This window comes from Oryctolagus cuniculus, chromosome 11 (assembly GCF_051225735.1).
Source record: "Oryctolagus cuniculus isolate XC-2025 breed Fujian yellow rabbit chromosome 11, ASM5122573v1, whole genome shotgun sequence".
Lineage (NCBI taxonomy): Eukaryota > Metazoa > Chordata > Mammalia > Lagomorpha > Leporidae > Oryctolagus > Oryctolagus cuniculus.
In genome coordinates, this window is record NC_142877.1 from 20,696,419 (window position 1) to 20,714,172 (window position 17,754).

Consider the following 17,754-nt stretch of genomic DNA (forward strand, 5'->3'; position numbering starts at 1 on the left):
ACTAAGTGAGGCTTCAGTTTTGAAACAAATTCTTGAATTTATGCTCCTTAGCTGAGGCTCTCTCTTTGGCATTCCAGTAAGTACAGCCAATGACATCAATCTTACAATTCAAGACGCTCTAGATGCATCCACAGATAGTTATCTCAAATACAAATATATATTAATGCTACATTATTATTGGAAATTTACATACATCTGAAATCTGGATATGCAAATTTACAGCTCCCACAAAAACTGTAATTTTTCTCTCTTACATATACAAAATGAAGTATATCCTATTACTCTATATGGCATCATATATTAAACCATAAAAACCTCATGTAACATGCCTGAGTTACAATTGCTTGGGGGAACATTACTGAATTTCCTGGCTTCTATGCACATAACTTCTCAACTATAAAATTACATCACTACCACTTTTGGTCCCAGTTTTCTTTGAAGAGAAATAAATAAGAACATAATTAGATATTTCAAAATATTAGGTTCTCACCAATACTAAAGTATCTGAAAAACTCAAGCAAGCGCTCTGTCAACGTCCACACACTTGAATAACTAGTCCTTGCTCTGTCTGTCTCAGGAGCTCTTCTTTGTTTCTTTGGACATGTGCACAGCATGTGTTAGTTCTGACACAGCAGGTAAAGGAGCTGACATTTTAAAATGTAGCTACAGAGAACAATCCAAGTTGAAAACAAGATTTTTAAAGCATATTATAGTTTAAAGTGATGTTTTAAAATGCTCATAAAATTAAATATGGGTATCCTGAGTTGTATTAACCTTATGGTAACAACCTAGTTTAGATGGCCAACTGGTGAGAATACTGAAAACCTGGAGCTATCTTTAACTGTTGTAATCACAATGCAAAAGAGAACCAAAGTGCAAACAGTATCCTATCATTGCAGGGAAAGTATGATTATTGCAAGAGCTTGTTTTCCTAATACAAACCTTTTTATAGGAAGTTCCAGTAAGGAAAACTACCATGTCTACAATGCCATCAAGTTTAGCAAATTCAAAAATAAAACAGAACATCAATATGACTAAGTGAAGCTTTTCAAATACTACATATTTTATGTCTATACTGGAAATGTCAACTTGGACATTTAACACCTGACCCATCTTCAGTATTAAAAGTAAGATATTTCATAGGCTCAAGAGTCAAGGATTTTGGGGCCAGCGCTGTGGCGCAGCGGGTTAACGCCCTGGCCTGAACTGCCGGCATCCCATATGCGCGCCGGTTCGAGACGCGGCTGCTCCACTTTCAATCCAGCTCTCTGCTATGGCCTGGGAAAGCAGAAGATGGCCCAAGTCCTGGGGCCCCTGCACCCGTGTGGGAGACCCAGAAGAAGCTCCAGAAGAAGCTCCTGGCTCCTGGCTTCGGACTGGCTCAGCTCCGGCCATTGCGGCCATTGGGGAGTGAACCATTGGATAGAAGGACCCCCTCCCCCCCGTAACTCTGCCTTTCAAATAAACAAATAAATCTTAAAAAAAAAGAGTCAAGGCTTCCACTATCCACAACACCACTTAATTTAATCATCCCTGAACTTAACAATGGAGATTTATTTAGGATAAAACTATACTCCTCTACATGCAGCATCCTGAACAGTTAACACAAGCACTGTATGTGTAAAGGAAATATGACAAAACCCTAGAACACTTGAACAGTCAACAATATACAACAATACAACTGAGCCACAATTCACAGTTCAGATGTCTTTCCAATACAACAAAACTGATCCTTTTACCCTATACCTATGTCCAGTCCAAAATGGCTGAACTAGTTGTTAAGAAAGTGGAAACAACTGGCTAATCAAAACTTTTCATTTGTTTGTCTGGCTTTGATATCTAGAGAACATCTTAAAGTAATCTGGAGGTAAAAAAGGTCTATTTACTTATATAAGAAACAAAACTCCAGTAAAAAAATACTCATCTGAGAGCGCTGCACCCCAACTAGTGCATAAAGAGAGAAGATCTACTTAACACAGCCTAAAGGGCTAAGTGAGGAACTATTCCTAAGGAGCACGAGTTTGGCCTAATAGTTAAGATGCCTGAATCCCATATCAAAGTGTCTGAGTTCAATTCCTGGTTCCGGCTCCTGACTCCAGCTTCTTGCCAGTGCAGACTCTGGGAGGTAGTGGGGAGAGTTCGAGTAATTAGGTTCCTGTCACCCATGTGGGAGACCTGGAATGCTGTTCCCAACTCCTGGCTCTAACTTGGCACAGCCCCAGCTGTTGAGAACACTTGGAGAGTGAACCAGTAGATGGGAACTCTGCCTCTGTCTCTATTTTGCTCTCAAATAAATACTTAAAAATTTTTTTAATTCCTCTTAGAAAATAGAAAGAAAAAAGCATATCAAGAAGAAATAAGGGGGCCAGTGCTGTGGCATAGAGGGTAGGGCTGCCGCCTACAGTGCCAGCATCCCATATGGGCACTGGTTCGAGTCCTGGCTGTTCCACTTCCCATTCAGCTCTCTGCTACAGCCTGAGAAAGCAGGAGAAGATAGCCCAAGTCTTTGGGCCCCTGCACCTGTGTTGGAGACCCGGAGGAAGTTCCTGGCTTCGGATTGGCACGGTTCCAGCCATTGTGGTCAACTGGGGAGTGAACCAGCAGATGGAAGACCCCCCCCACCCTGCTTCCTCTCCTCTTTAAAAAAAAAAAAGAAGAACTAGGTTAGGGCATGGTGGTACAGCAGGTTAGGCCACCACTTGGGAAGCCCACATCCCAGAGTGCCTGGGATCCAGTCCACCTCTGCTCCTGATTCAGCTTCCCGCTAATGTACACGCTGAGGGGCAGCAGATGATGGCTCAAAAACCTGAGTCCCGGGGCCAGTGTTGTGGCACACTGACATCCCAAATGGGCACTGGTTCAAGTCCCAGCTGTTCCATCTGCAATCCAGTTTCCTGCTAATGTGCCTAGCAAAGCAGTAGAAAGTGGCCCAGGTGCGTAGGTCCCTGCCGCCCACTCCTGGCTTTGGTCTGGCCCAACCCCAACCACTGTGGGTGTTTGGAGAGTGAACCGGCAGATGGAAATTATCTATGCCTGCCTTTCAAATAAAAAAGTAAATCTTTAAAAAAATTAAAAGCTCTAGTCCCTGCCGCCCATGGCTCCTGGAAATGCCCAGCCTTGGCTGTTGTGGACATTTGGCAACGGAACCAATGAATGGACGTGCTCTCTGTAGCGCATACACCCTCTCCAAATAAACTGTTTCTTGAAAAGAGATACGACATAAACAAGACAAAGTTTAGAAATAAAAGGAAGATCAAATGTATCAAAAAATAGAAGTAGTATTTTAATCCAAAAAAAGTAATTGTTTGTAAATCTTGTAAAGATTTTCAAGACAATTCAAGAGACAGTATGTGAACGTCAAACATCGTTGTGGGGAAAATGACTTGACCACAGACAGCAACATCCACACTTAAGGACGCAAGGTGGGTTAGAACCCAAGGGACCAGTGGATTTGAACATGTGGGCACAAATTCTTTTCCTACTTTAGTGTGGGTTGCATTTTCAGCTCATGAAGGAAGCCTGGCCATCAGACAGCTGCATCCTGATGTCTGCTAGCTCTGCACGGTCTCCATACAGTGTCAGTAACAACCACATATGGCTACTGAACACCTGAATTTTGGCTACCAAAACTTGGGGCTGAGTTCTCAACTCGGTTTATTTAAAGCTTAGTTCCTTAGTCACACTTTCTAAAAATTTATTTATTTATTTATTTATTAGAATGGCATAGTGACAGACACACACATACACACACTCTTCCATTCACTGGTTCATCCCCCAAATGACTACAACAGCCAGGGCTGGGCCAGCCTGAAGCCAGGAACTCCACCCAGGTCTCCTATGTGAGTTGTAGGGGCGCAAGTACTTGGGCCATCACTCACTGCCTTGACAGGCACATTAGCAGGAAGCTGGATCAGAAGCAGAGTAGCTGGGATTCAAACTTGCACTCCAATATGGGATGCTGGTGTCGCAAGTGACAGCTTAACCCACCACACCACACATTGACTCCCTAGTCACACATTTTAATGTTCAACAGCCATGTGACAACCAGGTACCTTGCTAGACAGGGCAGATATAAAACACTGCTACAGTCACAGAAAATTGTATTGGTCAGTGCTGTTTGGATCCTTTACTCAAAATGGTATCAGGGACCACAATTTAACACTTAAGCTGTTCTTTAACTGTGTGACAGGCAGGCACCTTGCTAAATGATGCAGCATTACAGAGAAACAAGAAAGTTTAATTTCTGCCCCAAACACAATCTGACGGAAAAGACACAACCAAGTGATGGGGTGGAGGCGATGACTGATTCTACTAAATGGAAGAACCAGATGACTGCCTCCTTAGTAAGGGCACCCAGGCACTGGGGACTTGAAAAGTACAAGTTTTGGCATCAGACCATCCTGAGCTCACGTCCAGGTATACGCCGCCTCTGAACAAGGCACTGACTCTCCCAGTATCTTAACCTTCTACCCTATAAAATGGGGATAATAATGCCAGCCTATCTACAACACAGAGCTCTAGCCTGTGTGACGAGAGATAAAGGAGTTTCATAACTTCTTAAACCCATGCATCTTCTAAATTGTCATTTTTTCAGTAAGTCAAATAAGTACAGTGAGGAATCAATTAGTTTTCACAAAAGTAATATCAAGGAGATCCTACCCAGCAGGACTCAGGATGGAGGTGGTTCCCCCTCTTTCCATATCTCAGATGTTACAAATAGTCTTCGGATGGCACAGTGGGGTGCACGAAGGAGGCTCTGGGAGCTCCAGGCTCTCTGCACCAGCTGCCCAAGAGGCTGAGGGGACCCCACACACACACTGCAGCCCACATTTGGAGGTGCCGCTGGAGCACTGAAACTGTCTCCTGAAAAAGCCCAGGAGTTTGGCGTCTGCCAGCCTGCTAAGAGTCTGAGCCGTCTCCGTTCAAAGACCTTGAAAATATCACTTAGCTACTTCAGTGTCCTCATCTATAAAAGAGGGTGGCAGAGAACACAGTCACTTCCTGTGCCACGGACGGCTACTGCACACAGGGGTCCAGCACAGCTCCGAGCGGCCTCTCTTCTGTTCTAGAACTCCCCAGGACACCGCACGTGGGAGCCCATTCCTGACAGGCAGAGGAATTCTGTTATCACCACCTCTGCCTTCCAGACAGGTGAAGCCGCTGGGGTCAGCAGGTGCCAGTCCCATGCTGTCGCATGTCCAACTCAGTGCCTGGCAAGAGGCAGCTCAACTCCGTGCACGTGCCAGGCCCTGGATCCCAGGGCAGCTGCACAGGCAGCGGAGCCGAGGAGGAACGGCCCCTCGACTTCTCTAAGAGGGAGACTACCCAGTTCACAGGCCGCTCAGCCCGAGAATACAGACAAAGGCCTCAGTTCAGTGCCTGGCATGGAGCAAAGGCTTTGTGAAGTGGCAGCTGCCCTTGTCTCCCTCATGGGAAACAAGGAAACTCACCCGGCATCAGGCAGGGTTGGATCTAGGCAGCCTGACTGCACAGCTCTCCAGCTTCTAGTCCCGATGCCCAGCACAGGCCGGGCCTGGCCGCCAACAGACCAGAGCCAGTTCCCTTCATCTCCGCCGAGCGTTGCAGCCGAGATACCGACGGGCATTAAGTGTCAGGAGGAAAACTGCAAATCTTTGCACCTAAGCTCTGCTCCACGAAACCTCAGCTAGGAACCTTAAACCTTCCCAGGCCCTGCTGCATTCTTCCAGAAACCGGGACAATACTGTCCCTGGTCTCAGAAGGGCGATCAGAGAGAGGCCCAGGCCTGGAAAAGCAAGGGCCGATGAGGAAGCTAAAGGGGCCGGAGCGGGGGCAGGTGGATGGAGAGACAGGACGACCCTCGCGAGGGCCGAGGGGGCGGGGAAGGGGGCGCCTACCTTTGCGGAGCTCGCGGTGCCACACGGAGACGATGGGTCCCGCGTGCTTGCGGTGGTGGATGAGCCACAGGGACAAGGTCTGCACGCTCTGCTGAGAGTTGCTCAGCTCCGAGAGCTTCTTCTCCAGCGCCGACTCGGAGAAGGAGGACATGGTGGCGGCGGAGGCCCGGCAGCGAGCGGCCTGGGCCGCCCAGTGCGGCGAGAAGAGCGACGGCACGCGGCGCGGGCCTCAGCTGCCAGACTGCGGGCCGCTTTACCGGCTGACACCCGGCCCGGAGTGCCGAGGCGGGAGCGGGAGTGGGGGTGGGGGTGGGGGTGGGGGCGGGGGTGGGATGGGTCTCCGCAGTAACAGCCGCCCGCGCCGCCGCCACAAGATGGCCACCCGACCTCTCACCCCGCCGCGCGAGCGGGGTCAAAGGGCAAGGGCTGGAGAGGCTGGGGCACCGACCGGCGTCGGAGCTGCAGAAAAACGTTCCTTAGGAGATCGCTGCCTCTCGGAACTTCGCACAGAGAACTTCAAAGCAGACGGGCCAAGACAGGTAGCGCAGTTCCTCGGCCCCCGGAAGGCGCTTTGACCGCCAGAGCCCACACGCCTGCGCAGTGAGCCTCACCGGAACCTTTTCTCCCTCTCCGCAGAACCTTTCTGGCGCGGTACGGCGCGCTGGTTAGCGCGTCACTTCCGGCGGGGCGGAGGAGGCGGGAGAGTCAGGGAAAGGCTGGAAGACGAGGTAAGGGAAGAGTGGCGGGAACGAGAGGGAGCTCAGAGGTAGAGAGCCCTTTGAGAGGCTTCCAGCGAGGACACTAAGGCTGCAATACCGTGGTCAGGGTTGGGAGGGGTGGTTCCTCTCTCACCTGGCAGGCCCCGGGCCGCACTTTTCCTCCGTACGTGCCTTGCTCTTTTTGGTTCTTCTAAGCCTTCCACGTTCCCTTTTCACGTCTCCACGCTTTAGGTCTCGATCGGTTTCTCACCTGTTGAGCGCCCACTCAGCCTTAGGACCAGGTTTTAGCGTCCATTTCTGACGTTGAGTGTGACAGCGCCGCCGCATGAAACACGTTTGTGCTCTTGGCTCTTAATTGAGCCTTCATTCAGGAACTCTGACCCTTACACTTGTTTAGGAAATCTTACATTCCCAGTGGACCAGACAGCAGAGAAGTTTTGTCTGTCTGGCTACCACGAAGGTGGTGGGAGGGATTAGCTTTTCGAGAATGTTGGTCCCAGTGGAGGGCAGACCCCCGTTAGGAGACACGCTCCTAGCTGACGCCGGCTTTTGCTCCTGTTTAGTTCTTTGCTTAGATGCACTTGCCCCTCCTCCACGCTATAGTCACCATCCTCGTGGCTGCCATAGTGAGCCCTTGGAAGCAGGAAACATGTACAGTTGCTTTATGCTTAACTTTGTTTTTACATGGTAACCCTTCATGCACACAGCAAGGCTAGGTGGTGGGTAGTATATTAGCCCCATTTAACACGTGGGGAAACTGAAGCTCTGTTAAGTGATCCATGCGAGATAACATAGCCAAGAGTGGGAGGAAGAGCCTGCACCTTAGCTATACTTCTGAAGCCAGCCGCTGATTGAATTAATTCATAAACGAGAATTGAAGGAACTAAAACCAGTCAGTATCTAGTCCTAATGACAACCGGGCTTTTCAGTCTTTCTGTATTGAGTGACAGTGTCATAAAGAAAGCACTTTCATAGTGAGCTCAGCACATTACATGCATTTTAAAATCATGATATCATTCCTATGGAGTAAAAATTATTACCACTGATCGACAGATGAGAACACTTAAAACATGGGAAAAGAACCTGTCCAGGATTATGTCATAGCTAGGAAATGGCAGAACAGGAGTCAAATCAAGATTATCTAATGTCTAATCCTAAATTCTTGGCTCCCGGGCCAGTGGTTCATTCATTCATGCAGCAAATCTTTTTGGAGCACTTAAATTTGAAGCACTACTCTAGGCAAATAAACAAAATCCATGTCCTGGAAAGCTTACCTTCTACTGGGGAAGATAAAAAGCCAAACATGTAGGTACAGCACAAGCCAGAAAGTGGTAAGTGCCTTGAATAAAAATCAGGGTAGATCAGAGTGATGAGACATGTGCTTCCTTGAGTGGATAGGAATCTGATATATATGCCAGTCCGAAGGCCCCGCTCATTAGGTGACATTTGGTCAGGGCCCTGGAAGAAGGAAGAGAACGGGCGGTATGGTGTGGTTCCAGGCGGAGGGAATAGCAGGTCCAGGCCGCTGTTGGGGTGACGAGCAGCAGCAGGACAGCAGGCTGGAGTGATAAGAGGGGGAAAGGGAGGCTGGAAGTGAGCTGGGAAGAGGCAAGACTTGCTAGGGAGTAGAGGCTTGGTTGCTTGTCGTTGTTACTAAACTCTACGTTGTAACAGCTGTCACAGAGCACTTACAGTTGTATTTGGTGTGTGAGTGACCTAACTTGGGGACCTGTCGGCCAGGGAAGAACTGGGGGTGTTGCTGTGGCTGAAGAGGGTCCACTGGGCAGCTCGAAGCAGAGGAGGAGCCTCCTGTGGTCAGGGTGCAGGGCAGGGAGGAAGAGCAGAAGAAGGTAGGAGGCAGAAAGAGGAAGATCCCGCCTCTTGGTCTTGTTAAACCTTTGTCAGTTTTATTGACCATGTCAAAGAACCACGTGTTTCATCGGTTTTCTCTGTTTTTTGTTTTGTAGTTTCTGCTCTGATCTTTATTCTTTCCTACCTTCTGCTTGTTTTGGATCCATTTTGCTCTTTTTCTAGGCTCTTGAGGTGGGAGTTTAAATTTTGGATTTGAGAACTGTCTCTTTTTTATGTAACTTGGTACTATAAATTTAGGACAGCAGGGCTGTAGCTGAATCCACAGATTTTTGATTTGTTGTATTTTCATTCATTTCCATATATTTGTTCCATGGATTATTTAGAAATGTATTATTTAGTTTCCAGGCATTTGAAGATTCTCCCGTTATCTCTCTGTTAATATTCGATTGTGATTGGGAACCATAGCCTGTATTCTTTCATTTCTTTGAGATTGTGGAGTTTGTTGTATGGTCCAGGTTCCAGTCTGTCTTGGCATATGTTCTCTGGGCACTTGGAGAGAATATGTGTTCTGCTCTTGTGCAGTGGAGTGTTCTGTAAGTGTCACAGATCCGGTTGGTTGGTGCTGGTGTTGGATTCTGTATCTGTGCTGGTGTTCTGTCTAGAGCTGTCGCTGGTGGTGCTGGTGTTGGATTCTGTATCTGTGCTGGTGTTCTGTCTAGTTCTATTGCTGTTGAGAGGGGGCTGTTGAAATCACCATGTGTACCTGTGGTTTTGGCCTTTGCTATTTCACACATTTTGCAGCTGTTATTTTATGCATGTGCATTTAGGATTGCTATGTCTTAGCAGATTTATCCTTAACTTTACATGCTGTTCCTTTCTGTCTCTAGTAATTTTCTTTTCTCTGAAGACTACTGTATCTGTATCTGTTAAGCTCCTTTGCGGTCTACATAATATCTTTTTACTTTCAGCCTGCCTATGTTGTTTGTGTGAAGTGAGTTTCTTATAGACAGTATACAGTTAGATTGTGTTTAAATTCACTCTGACAATCTGCCATTTATTTAATTAATTATATTTGAAAGGCAGAGAGAGAGATCATCCATTCTGTGGATCACTCTGCAAAATCCAGACCCTCCACATGGATGCGGGGACCTACGCGTGCTGCCTTCCAAGATATGCATTAGCAGGAAGCTGGATCGAAAGCAGAGCCAGGACTCAAACCCAGGAACACCCATAGGAGATAGGGCATCCCTACTAGCGTATTAACAGCTGCACCAAACACCTGCTATATATTGGTATATTTAGATCTTTTACATTTAATATGGTTATTACTTAAATTAAAGCTTAAGTCTGCCTTTTGTTCTCTTTTTATTTCTGTTTTCTTCTTTTACCCTTCCTATAGATTATTTAACTATTTTTAGAAGTACATCTGATTTAATATAGTATTGTTAGCGTACCTCTTTATGTATATATGAGTGTATGTAGACTTTTTACTGGTTCCTTTAGGTTATACATTATGTGTATATATAGCTTACCTTTAGCAGTGCTATGACATATAGAAAGCTTGCTCCCCTTAATAGCTCTTTACCCTGCTTCATTTGTAATGTAATTGTCTTTAAAATGTCTTTTACACGCATTTGGAACACACCAGAGAGTGTGGTAATCTGTCCTTGAAACGCCCAGCACACTGAGAAGACTCGAGGCTCAGACGGATCTGCTGGGCTCACATCTCTCTGCTTGCCGCGTCCTTCCTTCCTCCCCAGCGTTCTGGGCTTCCTCTTTACAACAATTTCCTTTCCACTCAGAGAACTTCTGTCAGCTCTTCCTTCACAGTAAGATGCTGGTGACAAAATCTCTTCGTTTGCCTTCACCTGACCATGTCCACTTCTACTTCAAACTCAGTGAACATTTTTTGCTGGGTCGAGGATTCTGCGTTGATAGTTCTTTTTCTTTCCAGCACTTGACAATTATTATACAACTTCTTCTGACCTATGTGGTTTCTGATGAGAAATCTGTCATGTGAATTGTTTTTCATCTATAGGCAAGATAGCATTTTTCTCTGATTGCTTAAAGGATTTTTTTGTGGGTTTTAGAAATTTAATTATAATGTGTCTGAGTATAAATTTCTTTGGGTTTATAGTATTTGGGGTTTGCCCTGATTTTTGAATATATGGAATTATGTATCTTGCCAGATTTGGCACTTTTCAGCCATTGTGTTTTTGGGTGATTTTTAAAGGATTTTTAGAGCTTTTGTTTTAGTTCCCCAGGTCTCTGAGTCACTGTTAAATTTTTTTTTTTTTTTAAAGAAAGTCAGAGTTACATAGAGAGAGAGAGGTCTTCCATCCGCTGGTTTACTCCCCAGATGGCCGCAACGGCTGGAGCTGTGCCTATCCTAAGCCAGGAGCTTCTTCGGGGCCTCCTACGTGGGTGCAGGGGCCCAAGGACTTGGGCCATCTTCTACTGCTTTCCCAGGCCATAGCAGAGAGCTGGATCAGAAGTGGAGCAGCCAGGACTAGAACCGGCGCCCATATGGGATGCCGGTGCTTCAGGCCAGGGTGTTAACCCATTGTGCCACAGCACCAGCCCCACTGTTAACTTTTTTGTTTGTTTGTTTTCTCTCTTGTTCAGACTGAGTAATTTCTATTGGTCTGTCTTCCAACTCACAGATACTCTGTCCCTCCATTCCATGGGCTGTTGAGCCCATCCACTGAGCTTTTTCTTTTCTTTGCATTTTTCAGTTCTACAATTTTCATTTGTTTTTCCTTTGTATCTTCTGTTACTTTCCTGAGGTTTTCTGTCCTTTGATTTGTTGGAAGCATTTTCATAATTTCTTATTGAAATGTTGCAATTGGTGGTGCCTTAATGTATTTATCAGATGACTCTAACATCTCTGTCATCTTAGCATTGACAAGTGTTGAGTCAATGTCTTTTGACATTCAGTTTGAGTTATTCCTGGTTTTTTGGTGTGCTGAGTGGTTGTTTTGTTTTTTACCGAAACTTGGACATTTTGTTCAGTTCTGAGACTCTGACTTGTATTTGGGTCTTCTGTTTTGTCTGGCTTTCTCTAATACCACTCCTCCTCACATAGAAGGGAGGCCCCTATCTCATTACTGCAAGTGGAGTAACCGAAGAGGGAGAGGGTTCCCCATTACTCTGGCTGGAGGTGGGTGTTCCAGCTCCCTGCTTGGCCTCCAGACACTGCAGTGTGGGCAGACATGTTACTACGGCACAGCGGTGAAAGTCCTAACTTTTCATGAGGCCTCATCTGACACCACCCCACTGGGAAAGGAGAGGGGCTGCCTTCCATTTGTCAAGTGGGAGTGGAAGGTTTGGTTCTCCACGTGGGGTCAGGTGGGAAGGAGCCTCATCCTCAGGACTGGTGGAATGGAATTCCCTCACTGCCCCTGCCTCTGTGTGTTGCAGTGGATTCATTCTGAGAGGAGGAGCACAGTGGGGGCAAGAGGTTCTGAGTCACCACACAGACCCTGGGAGTCAGGTGAAAGCAGGCCAGAGGCGAGCAGCCCTCAGACTCATTTATTTCAGTTGCTACAGCAGCTTATATAGCTGAGGCAGCCAATCTGGTCAAGGGGTGGTTTATGCCCTAGCCAATCATAGCCTGCTGCCAGGCAGGCTCTGTTGCCAGGTGGATTCCCAGGTGGTTTGCCAGCAGCCATCTTGGCATGGCCTTATTCCACCACATCTGTGGGTGCCTTGTTACAGCCTCTTGAAAGTGGAAGTTGAGGCTCCCGGCTTAGCCTTTGCCGGAATGGCTGGGGCCACACTATTTTCTCTAGTGTTTGGCTGGAGCAGAGCAGTTATTGTCCAAAAGTTTATTTTCTTGCAAAGTTGTCCTTTCCTGGCCCTTTGGCTAGAAAGAGCAGGTTTTTCTATTTTTGTTGGGGCTTTTTGTGTATGCAGCTGTTGATGCTTCCAGGTTGCCAGCTTCTTCAGCTCTATGCCTGGGATGTATTAGACAGAAAGAAATCCCAGGGAACTCCTTGGGGTCATAAGGTCCCCAGCCAGTCTGCTTGCTTCGCTCTGCCTTTCAGAGTCTTCTTATGTTTGCTTTATAAGTGACATCTAGAAGGTTAGTTATACTTAACAGGAGGAATGTGGAGTACGTCTACTCCATTTCTGCAGTAACAGAGGTTTTGTGTGTGTGTGTGTTTGTGTGTATTTCAAAAAGTTTGTGGGAAAATTCAATTAAAAGATAAGTTTATTGGGGCAGGATTGTGGTACAATGGGTTAAACCACTGCTTAGGATATCTGCATCCCTATGGGAAGTCCTGGAATTGAGTCCTGCCTCTGCTTCCTATCCAGCCTCCTGCCAATGTGCCTGGGAAACAATGGAGGATGGCTAAAGTACTTGGCTTCCTGCACCCACATAGGAGACCAGATGGAGTTCCAGGGTCCTAGTTTTAGGGAATGAACGAGCAGATGGAAGCTCTCTTTTTATCTCTGTCTCTCTGCCTTTCAATAAATAAATAAATAAATTTCTTTAAAAAAAGGGACTATTTTGGTGCAAAAAGTTTTTTAAATCCATGCATAGGTTTTTTTATAGTGTGCATTTTCTGTGAACTTTCTGAAGATCCCTATATACACATACTTAAATTTTTTGCACCAAAATGAACTTATTTTTAAATTTCATTTTCCACAAACTTTTTGAAATATCCTCATATACATGCATGTCAATCACCCAAAGGATTTATCCCACTTTCTGGTCCTAAGGTGTAAATGTAAAGGGGAGGCCAGAGGGACACTTAGCATATATATTCTTTTTCTGTTTTTTTTTTTTTTTTTTTTTTTTTTGACAGGCAGAGTGGACAGTGAGAGAGAGAGACAGAGAGAAAGGTCTTCCTTTTGCCGTTGGTTCACCCTCCAATGGCCGCCGCGGCCAGCACACTGCGGCCAGCACACTGTGCTGATCCAATGGCAGGAGCCAGGTGCTTATCCTGGTCTCCCATGGGGTGCAGGGCCCAAGCACTTGGGCCATCCTCCACTGCACTCCCTGGCCACAGCAGAGAGCTGGCCTGGAAGAGGGGCAATCGGGACAGAATCTGGTGCCCCGACCGGGACTAGAACCCGGTGTGCCGGCGCCACAAGGCGGAGGATTAGCCTAGTGAGCCGCGGCGCCGGCCGCGTATATATTCTGATGTGTGCTCTTTTTCCAAGTTAAGAACCTTGTTTCCAGAGTGTGTTGCTTCCCAGAGAGCTTCTTATCTAGTGGAGAGGACAGACACAAAGTATTGATGTAATACATGGCGCAGTTTAACAAATATTCTGCTGAAGGTGACTAAACAGAGCACCCGTGAGCCGAGAGTGGTTTCTGACCTCCACATTCTGTTCTGTGCACTCAGTGTGCTGCAGTCCACTCTTCTCGCAGAGCTAGCCCTTGTGGGGGTTCACTTTTGTTTTCCAGCGCTCTTTAAGAGCTTACATAGTGTGATGTATGTCGTGCAGTACATTTATTGTAAGGAAACATTTCCAGGTAAAGGGCAGGATGAGTGGAAAGCAACAAAACTTGAGAGTTGGCTGGAGGTTTAATGTTTATCCAGCTTCTTTCTCTTATTAATTAAACAATGAGTGAGTAGGAACTGCCTGGCAGACACTGTACCAGATCAAACGATAAGTAAAGCTATAACACGAGAAGAGTAAACCTTTTGGTTGGGGGAACAAACATATAAACCAATCATTTTAACCCAGAACAATAGTCCTCCAGCAGGACTAGCACTGCTGCTGGATGGATTTTTTCAACAAGGATCTCTTGCGTCACGTACCTCTTGTTCTTTGGAGAGTGAGTATATGTAGAATTTATATAATACAGGATTCCAAAATCTAGCTAGTCATCAGACTGACCTTGGGGACCTTGTTTTTTAACTTTTTAAAAAAATATATTTTATTTATTTATTTGAAAGCCAGAGTGACAGAGAAAGAGGTCTTCCTTCTGCTTGTTCACTCCCCAGATAACTTCAACGGCTGGTCCTGGGCCAGGCAGAAGCCTGGAGCCTGAAATTCCATCTGATTCTCCCATGTGGATGCCAGGGCCCATGCACTTAGGCTATCTTCTGCTGCTTTCTCAGGCACATTAGCAGAGTGCTAAATTAGAAGTGCAGTAGCCAGGACTCCAACTGGTGCTCATATGGGATGCTGGCATCACAGGTGGGGCTTAACCCAGTGCACCACAACACCAGTCCTCTTAGGAACTTTTTAAATCTTCATTTCCGGCCGGCGCCGCGGCTCACTAGGCTAATCCTCCGCCTAGCGGCGCCGGCACACCGGGTTCTAGTCCCGGTCGGGGCGCCGGATTCTGTCCCGGTTGCCCCTCTTCCAGGCCAGCCCTCTGCTGTGGCCAGGGAGTGCAGTGGAGGATGGCCCAGGTGCTTGGGCCCTGCACCCCATGGGAGACCAGGAAAAGCACCTGGCTCCTGGCTCCTGCCATCGGATCAGCGCGGTGCGCCGGCCGCAGCGCGCCGGCCGCAGCGGCCATTGGAGGGTGAACCAACGGCAAAGGAAGACCTTTCTCTCTGTCTCTCTCTCTCACTGTCCACTCTGCCTGTCAAAAAAAAAAAAAAAAAAAAAAAAAAAAAAAATCTTCATTTCCTACCACACTCGCCCCTCATCCCCCACCCGCCACACACACATGTAGATTCTGATTCAGTAGATCTGATGTAGAGTCCAGGAATCTATATTGAAATTGTTCCTCCTTGATTCTGATGAGCCTCCAGGTTGGAAGACCCGGTAGAGGGGAAATAGCACCTACAGCCTTTGGAGTCAGACGGGCTTGAGATGAATCCAACAAGTGTCATCTGCTTGCTGTACAGAGATCACTTAGCCTCTCTGACCCTTGGGCTTCTACACTTGTGGATGAGGAATTTACGTACATAAAATATCACAATGCTTGGCATGTGTTGATTTTTCAGCAGTGAAAGAAAAAAAAAATTGATTCTCTTCTTCCTGTTCTACAACATATATTGGCAACTCTTAGGTTTGAACTTCTGTCTCTGGTATCTAAACACAGCCTTCCTGTCTATAAGCTACTTAACTTGAAGTTGGAAATTTTGGAGATCATCTTTTCCATCAAGTTTATTTTATGTTGGATGAAGCTAAAACACATGTAAATCACACAGCCCGGTCTGTAAGAAGCAGAAGCAGAACACAGCTTGTAAGATTCCTGTTCTCCTGTTTCTTCTCTTCCTTGCCTGGAAACAGCCTGAAAGTAGGCTAGGGTAAACCAAAGTGTCCGACGGTGATTTCCCCCGGAAGCAAATCTAACAAGATCCTTCTATGATGGATGAGATCGATTACTTGTATGAATAACTCTCCCTAAGAGAAGAAGAGGAGTAGACTCCAGTTAAGACATAGATGGTATCAAAGCTCTACCTAGGAGAGAACCAGGTCTCAGATCATGGCCAGTAATTCAACAAGCATTTGTGGAATCCCTGCTCTGTACTAGAAGGACCAATCAGAAATCACTACCTTTGGGAATGTGCATTTAGCTGAGTGGTTGAGGCTCCCATGTCCCACATTGGAGTGCCTGGGTTTGATTCCAGCTTCCTGCTGAGGCAGACCTTGGTAAACAGCATTGATGGCTCAAGTGATTGGGTTCTTGCCACCCATGTGGGTGACTGCATTACGGTTCCAGCTCCTGGCTTTGGTCCCAGCTATCATGAGTGTTTAGGAAGTGAACTAGTGGGCAGGAACTGTCTGATACTCTCTCTCCCTGTCTGTCTCTGTCTCTCTCTCTCTCTCTCTTTGGGTTAATGTGTGTGTTTCTGTCTCCGCCTGTCAAGTAAATAAGTATTTTTTAAAAAATCACTGTCTCTTAGAGCCTATTTTCTAGCGAGGCAGAGAGATAATAAGCAAAGAGTTAGGTAATCTGGTTTGAGGAATGGTTCTAAGCTCTATGAAGGAAGATTTAAGAGACAGGAAAAAGACAGGGAATTCCAGGATGTGGAGGAGTGATCAGAGGCCTCAAGAGTGGTGTGGGTTTTTTTAAAGATTTATTTATTTATTTATTTATTTATTGACAGGTAGAGTTATAGACAGAGAGAGAGAAAGAAAGGTCTTCTTTCCATTGGTTCACTCCCCAAATGGCCACTACAGTCGGCGCTGCGCCGATCCGAAGCCAGGAGCCAGGTGCTTCCTGCTGGTTTCCCATGCAAGTGCAGGGGCCCAAGCACTTGGGCCATCCTCCACTGCCTTCCCAGGCCACAGCAGAGAGCTGGACTGGAAGAGGAGCAACTGGGACTAGAACCCGGTGCCCATATGGGATGCCGGTGCCACAGGTGGAGGATTAGCCAAGTGAGCCATGGCATCGGCCCCAAGAGTGATGTTTGAGAAGTCTTGAAAGAGACAATGGAATGAGCCATGTGGATATTTGGGGGAACAGCAGGTGCAAAGGCCCTGAGCAAGTGATCTCACTGGGCTAGCACCTGCTGAAGCCTGGTTTAGCTGCCACAATGGCATGTCTGTCTTGTCTGCATTTATGAGGTCCTCTGACTTCTTCCTGCTAGTGTTTGTATATGACTAGGCGTTTACCTTGAGCAGCCTTCCCACACAGCCCCAGGCGGGGTAGTCTCCTCACCCCAACACAGGTTCCTCTCCCTAAGTGAATGCTTCCCTCTTGGCGTTTATTTTGTTTCCTAATTCCTTTTGTACTTCTTTTTTTTTCCTCACCTTTTAACTCCTTCATTATATATTCGGTAAGTACCTTGTGATCCTCCATCTTATCCTTTAAGTGACTGGGAAGTAGAAAACTTCACCCTGTACAGACTGCTCCATTTGTCTTTACCCACCGTGACAAGGCTGGAAGAAGTGAGGGCAAGAGGAAGAAACCAGGGAGTTCGGCTCTCTTCTCTCTCCAGTGGCGACCTTCCAGGACCACAATGAGGGTACAGTAAATGAGGATTTAGATGGCCATTGGTAGTCAAGAATTGTTTATTCATTCTTATTAACCCCTATCTAAACTCGCCCACAGCATCAGCTCATTCTGAGTGCCTCACTCTAGTGTCATTTTGTGGGTTAAAATGCCATCGTCACTTCTGATTATATCAACATCAAACTCTGCAACAGCACACTTTAAATAATCAGGATTACACTTTATAGAAATAGAATCTAGGATTCCTAAGGCTTTAGATCTTTAAACAATTCCTTCTGTAATTGACATGTTGTCATAAAACTATGATTTCATGGCCTTCCCATAAAGCTATATGATTGCCTTTTATAGGCATATCAGAGTAGTGATGTGTTATACTGTCTTTACAGAAAACTGGTTTATATACTTCTGAGCCTATAACCCATTCCTTAGAAGATCTCTGGTTGTGGTAAATTTTTATCTATATAGTATTCCA

General features: G+C 46.4%; 2 protein-coding genes across 4 annotated transcripts in view; one reads left to right on the forward strand and one right to left on the reverse strand.

Annotated features, from left to right (window-relative positions):
• Nucleotides 1-6,520, reverse strand: part of RPRD1B (regulation of nuclear pre-mRNA domain containing 1B) — a 58,920-nt gene extending 52,400 nt beyond the window's left edge. For 2 of the 3 annotated variants that reach the window (XM_089307128.1, XM_002710771.6), the window contains exon 1: nucleotides 5,877-6,520. In XM_089307128.1, coding sequence (XP_089163254.1) covers nucleotides 5,877-6,027 — 151 coding nt within the window. In that variant the 5' untranslated portion in view covers nucleotides 6,028-6,520. The remainder of the gene's footprint in view (nucleotides 1-5,876) is intronic. The other variant, XM_089307129.1, reaches the window with a different exon arrangement.
• TTI1 (TELO2 interacting protein 1) overlaps nucleotides 6,467-17,754 on the forward strand; it is a 50,755-nt gene continuing 39,467 nt past the window's right edge. Inside the window, 1 exon segment of the mRNA XM_008256008.5 lies at nucleotides 6,467-6,604. The gene's annotated coding sequence lies outside the window, so the exon portion shown is untranslated.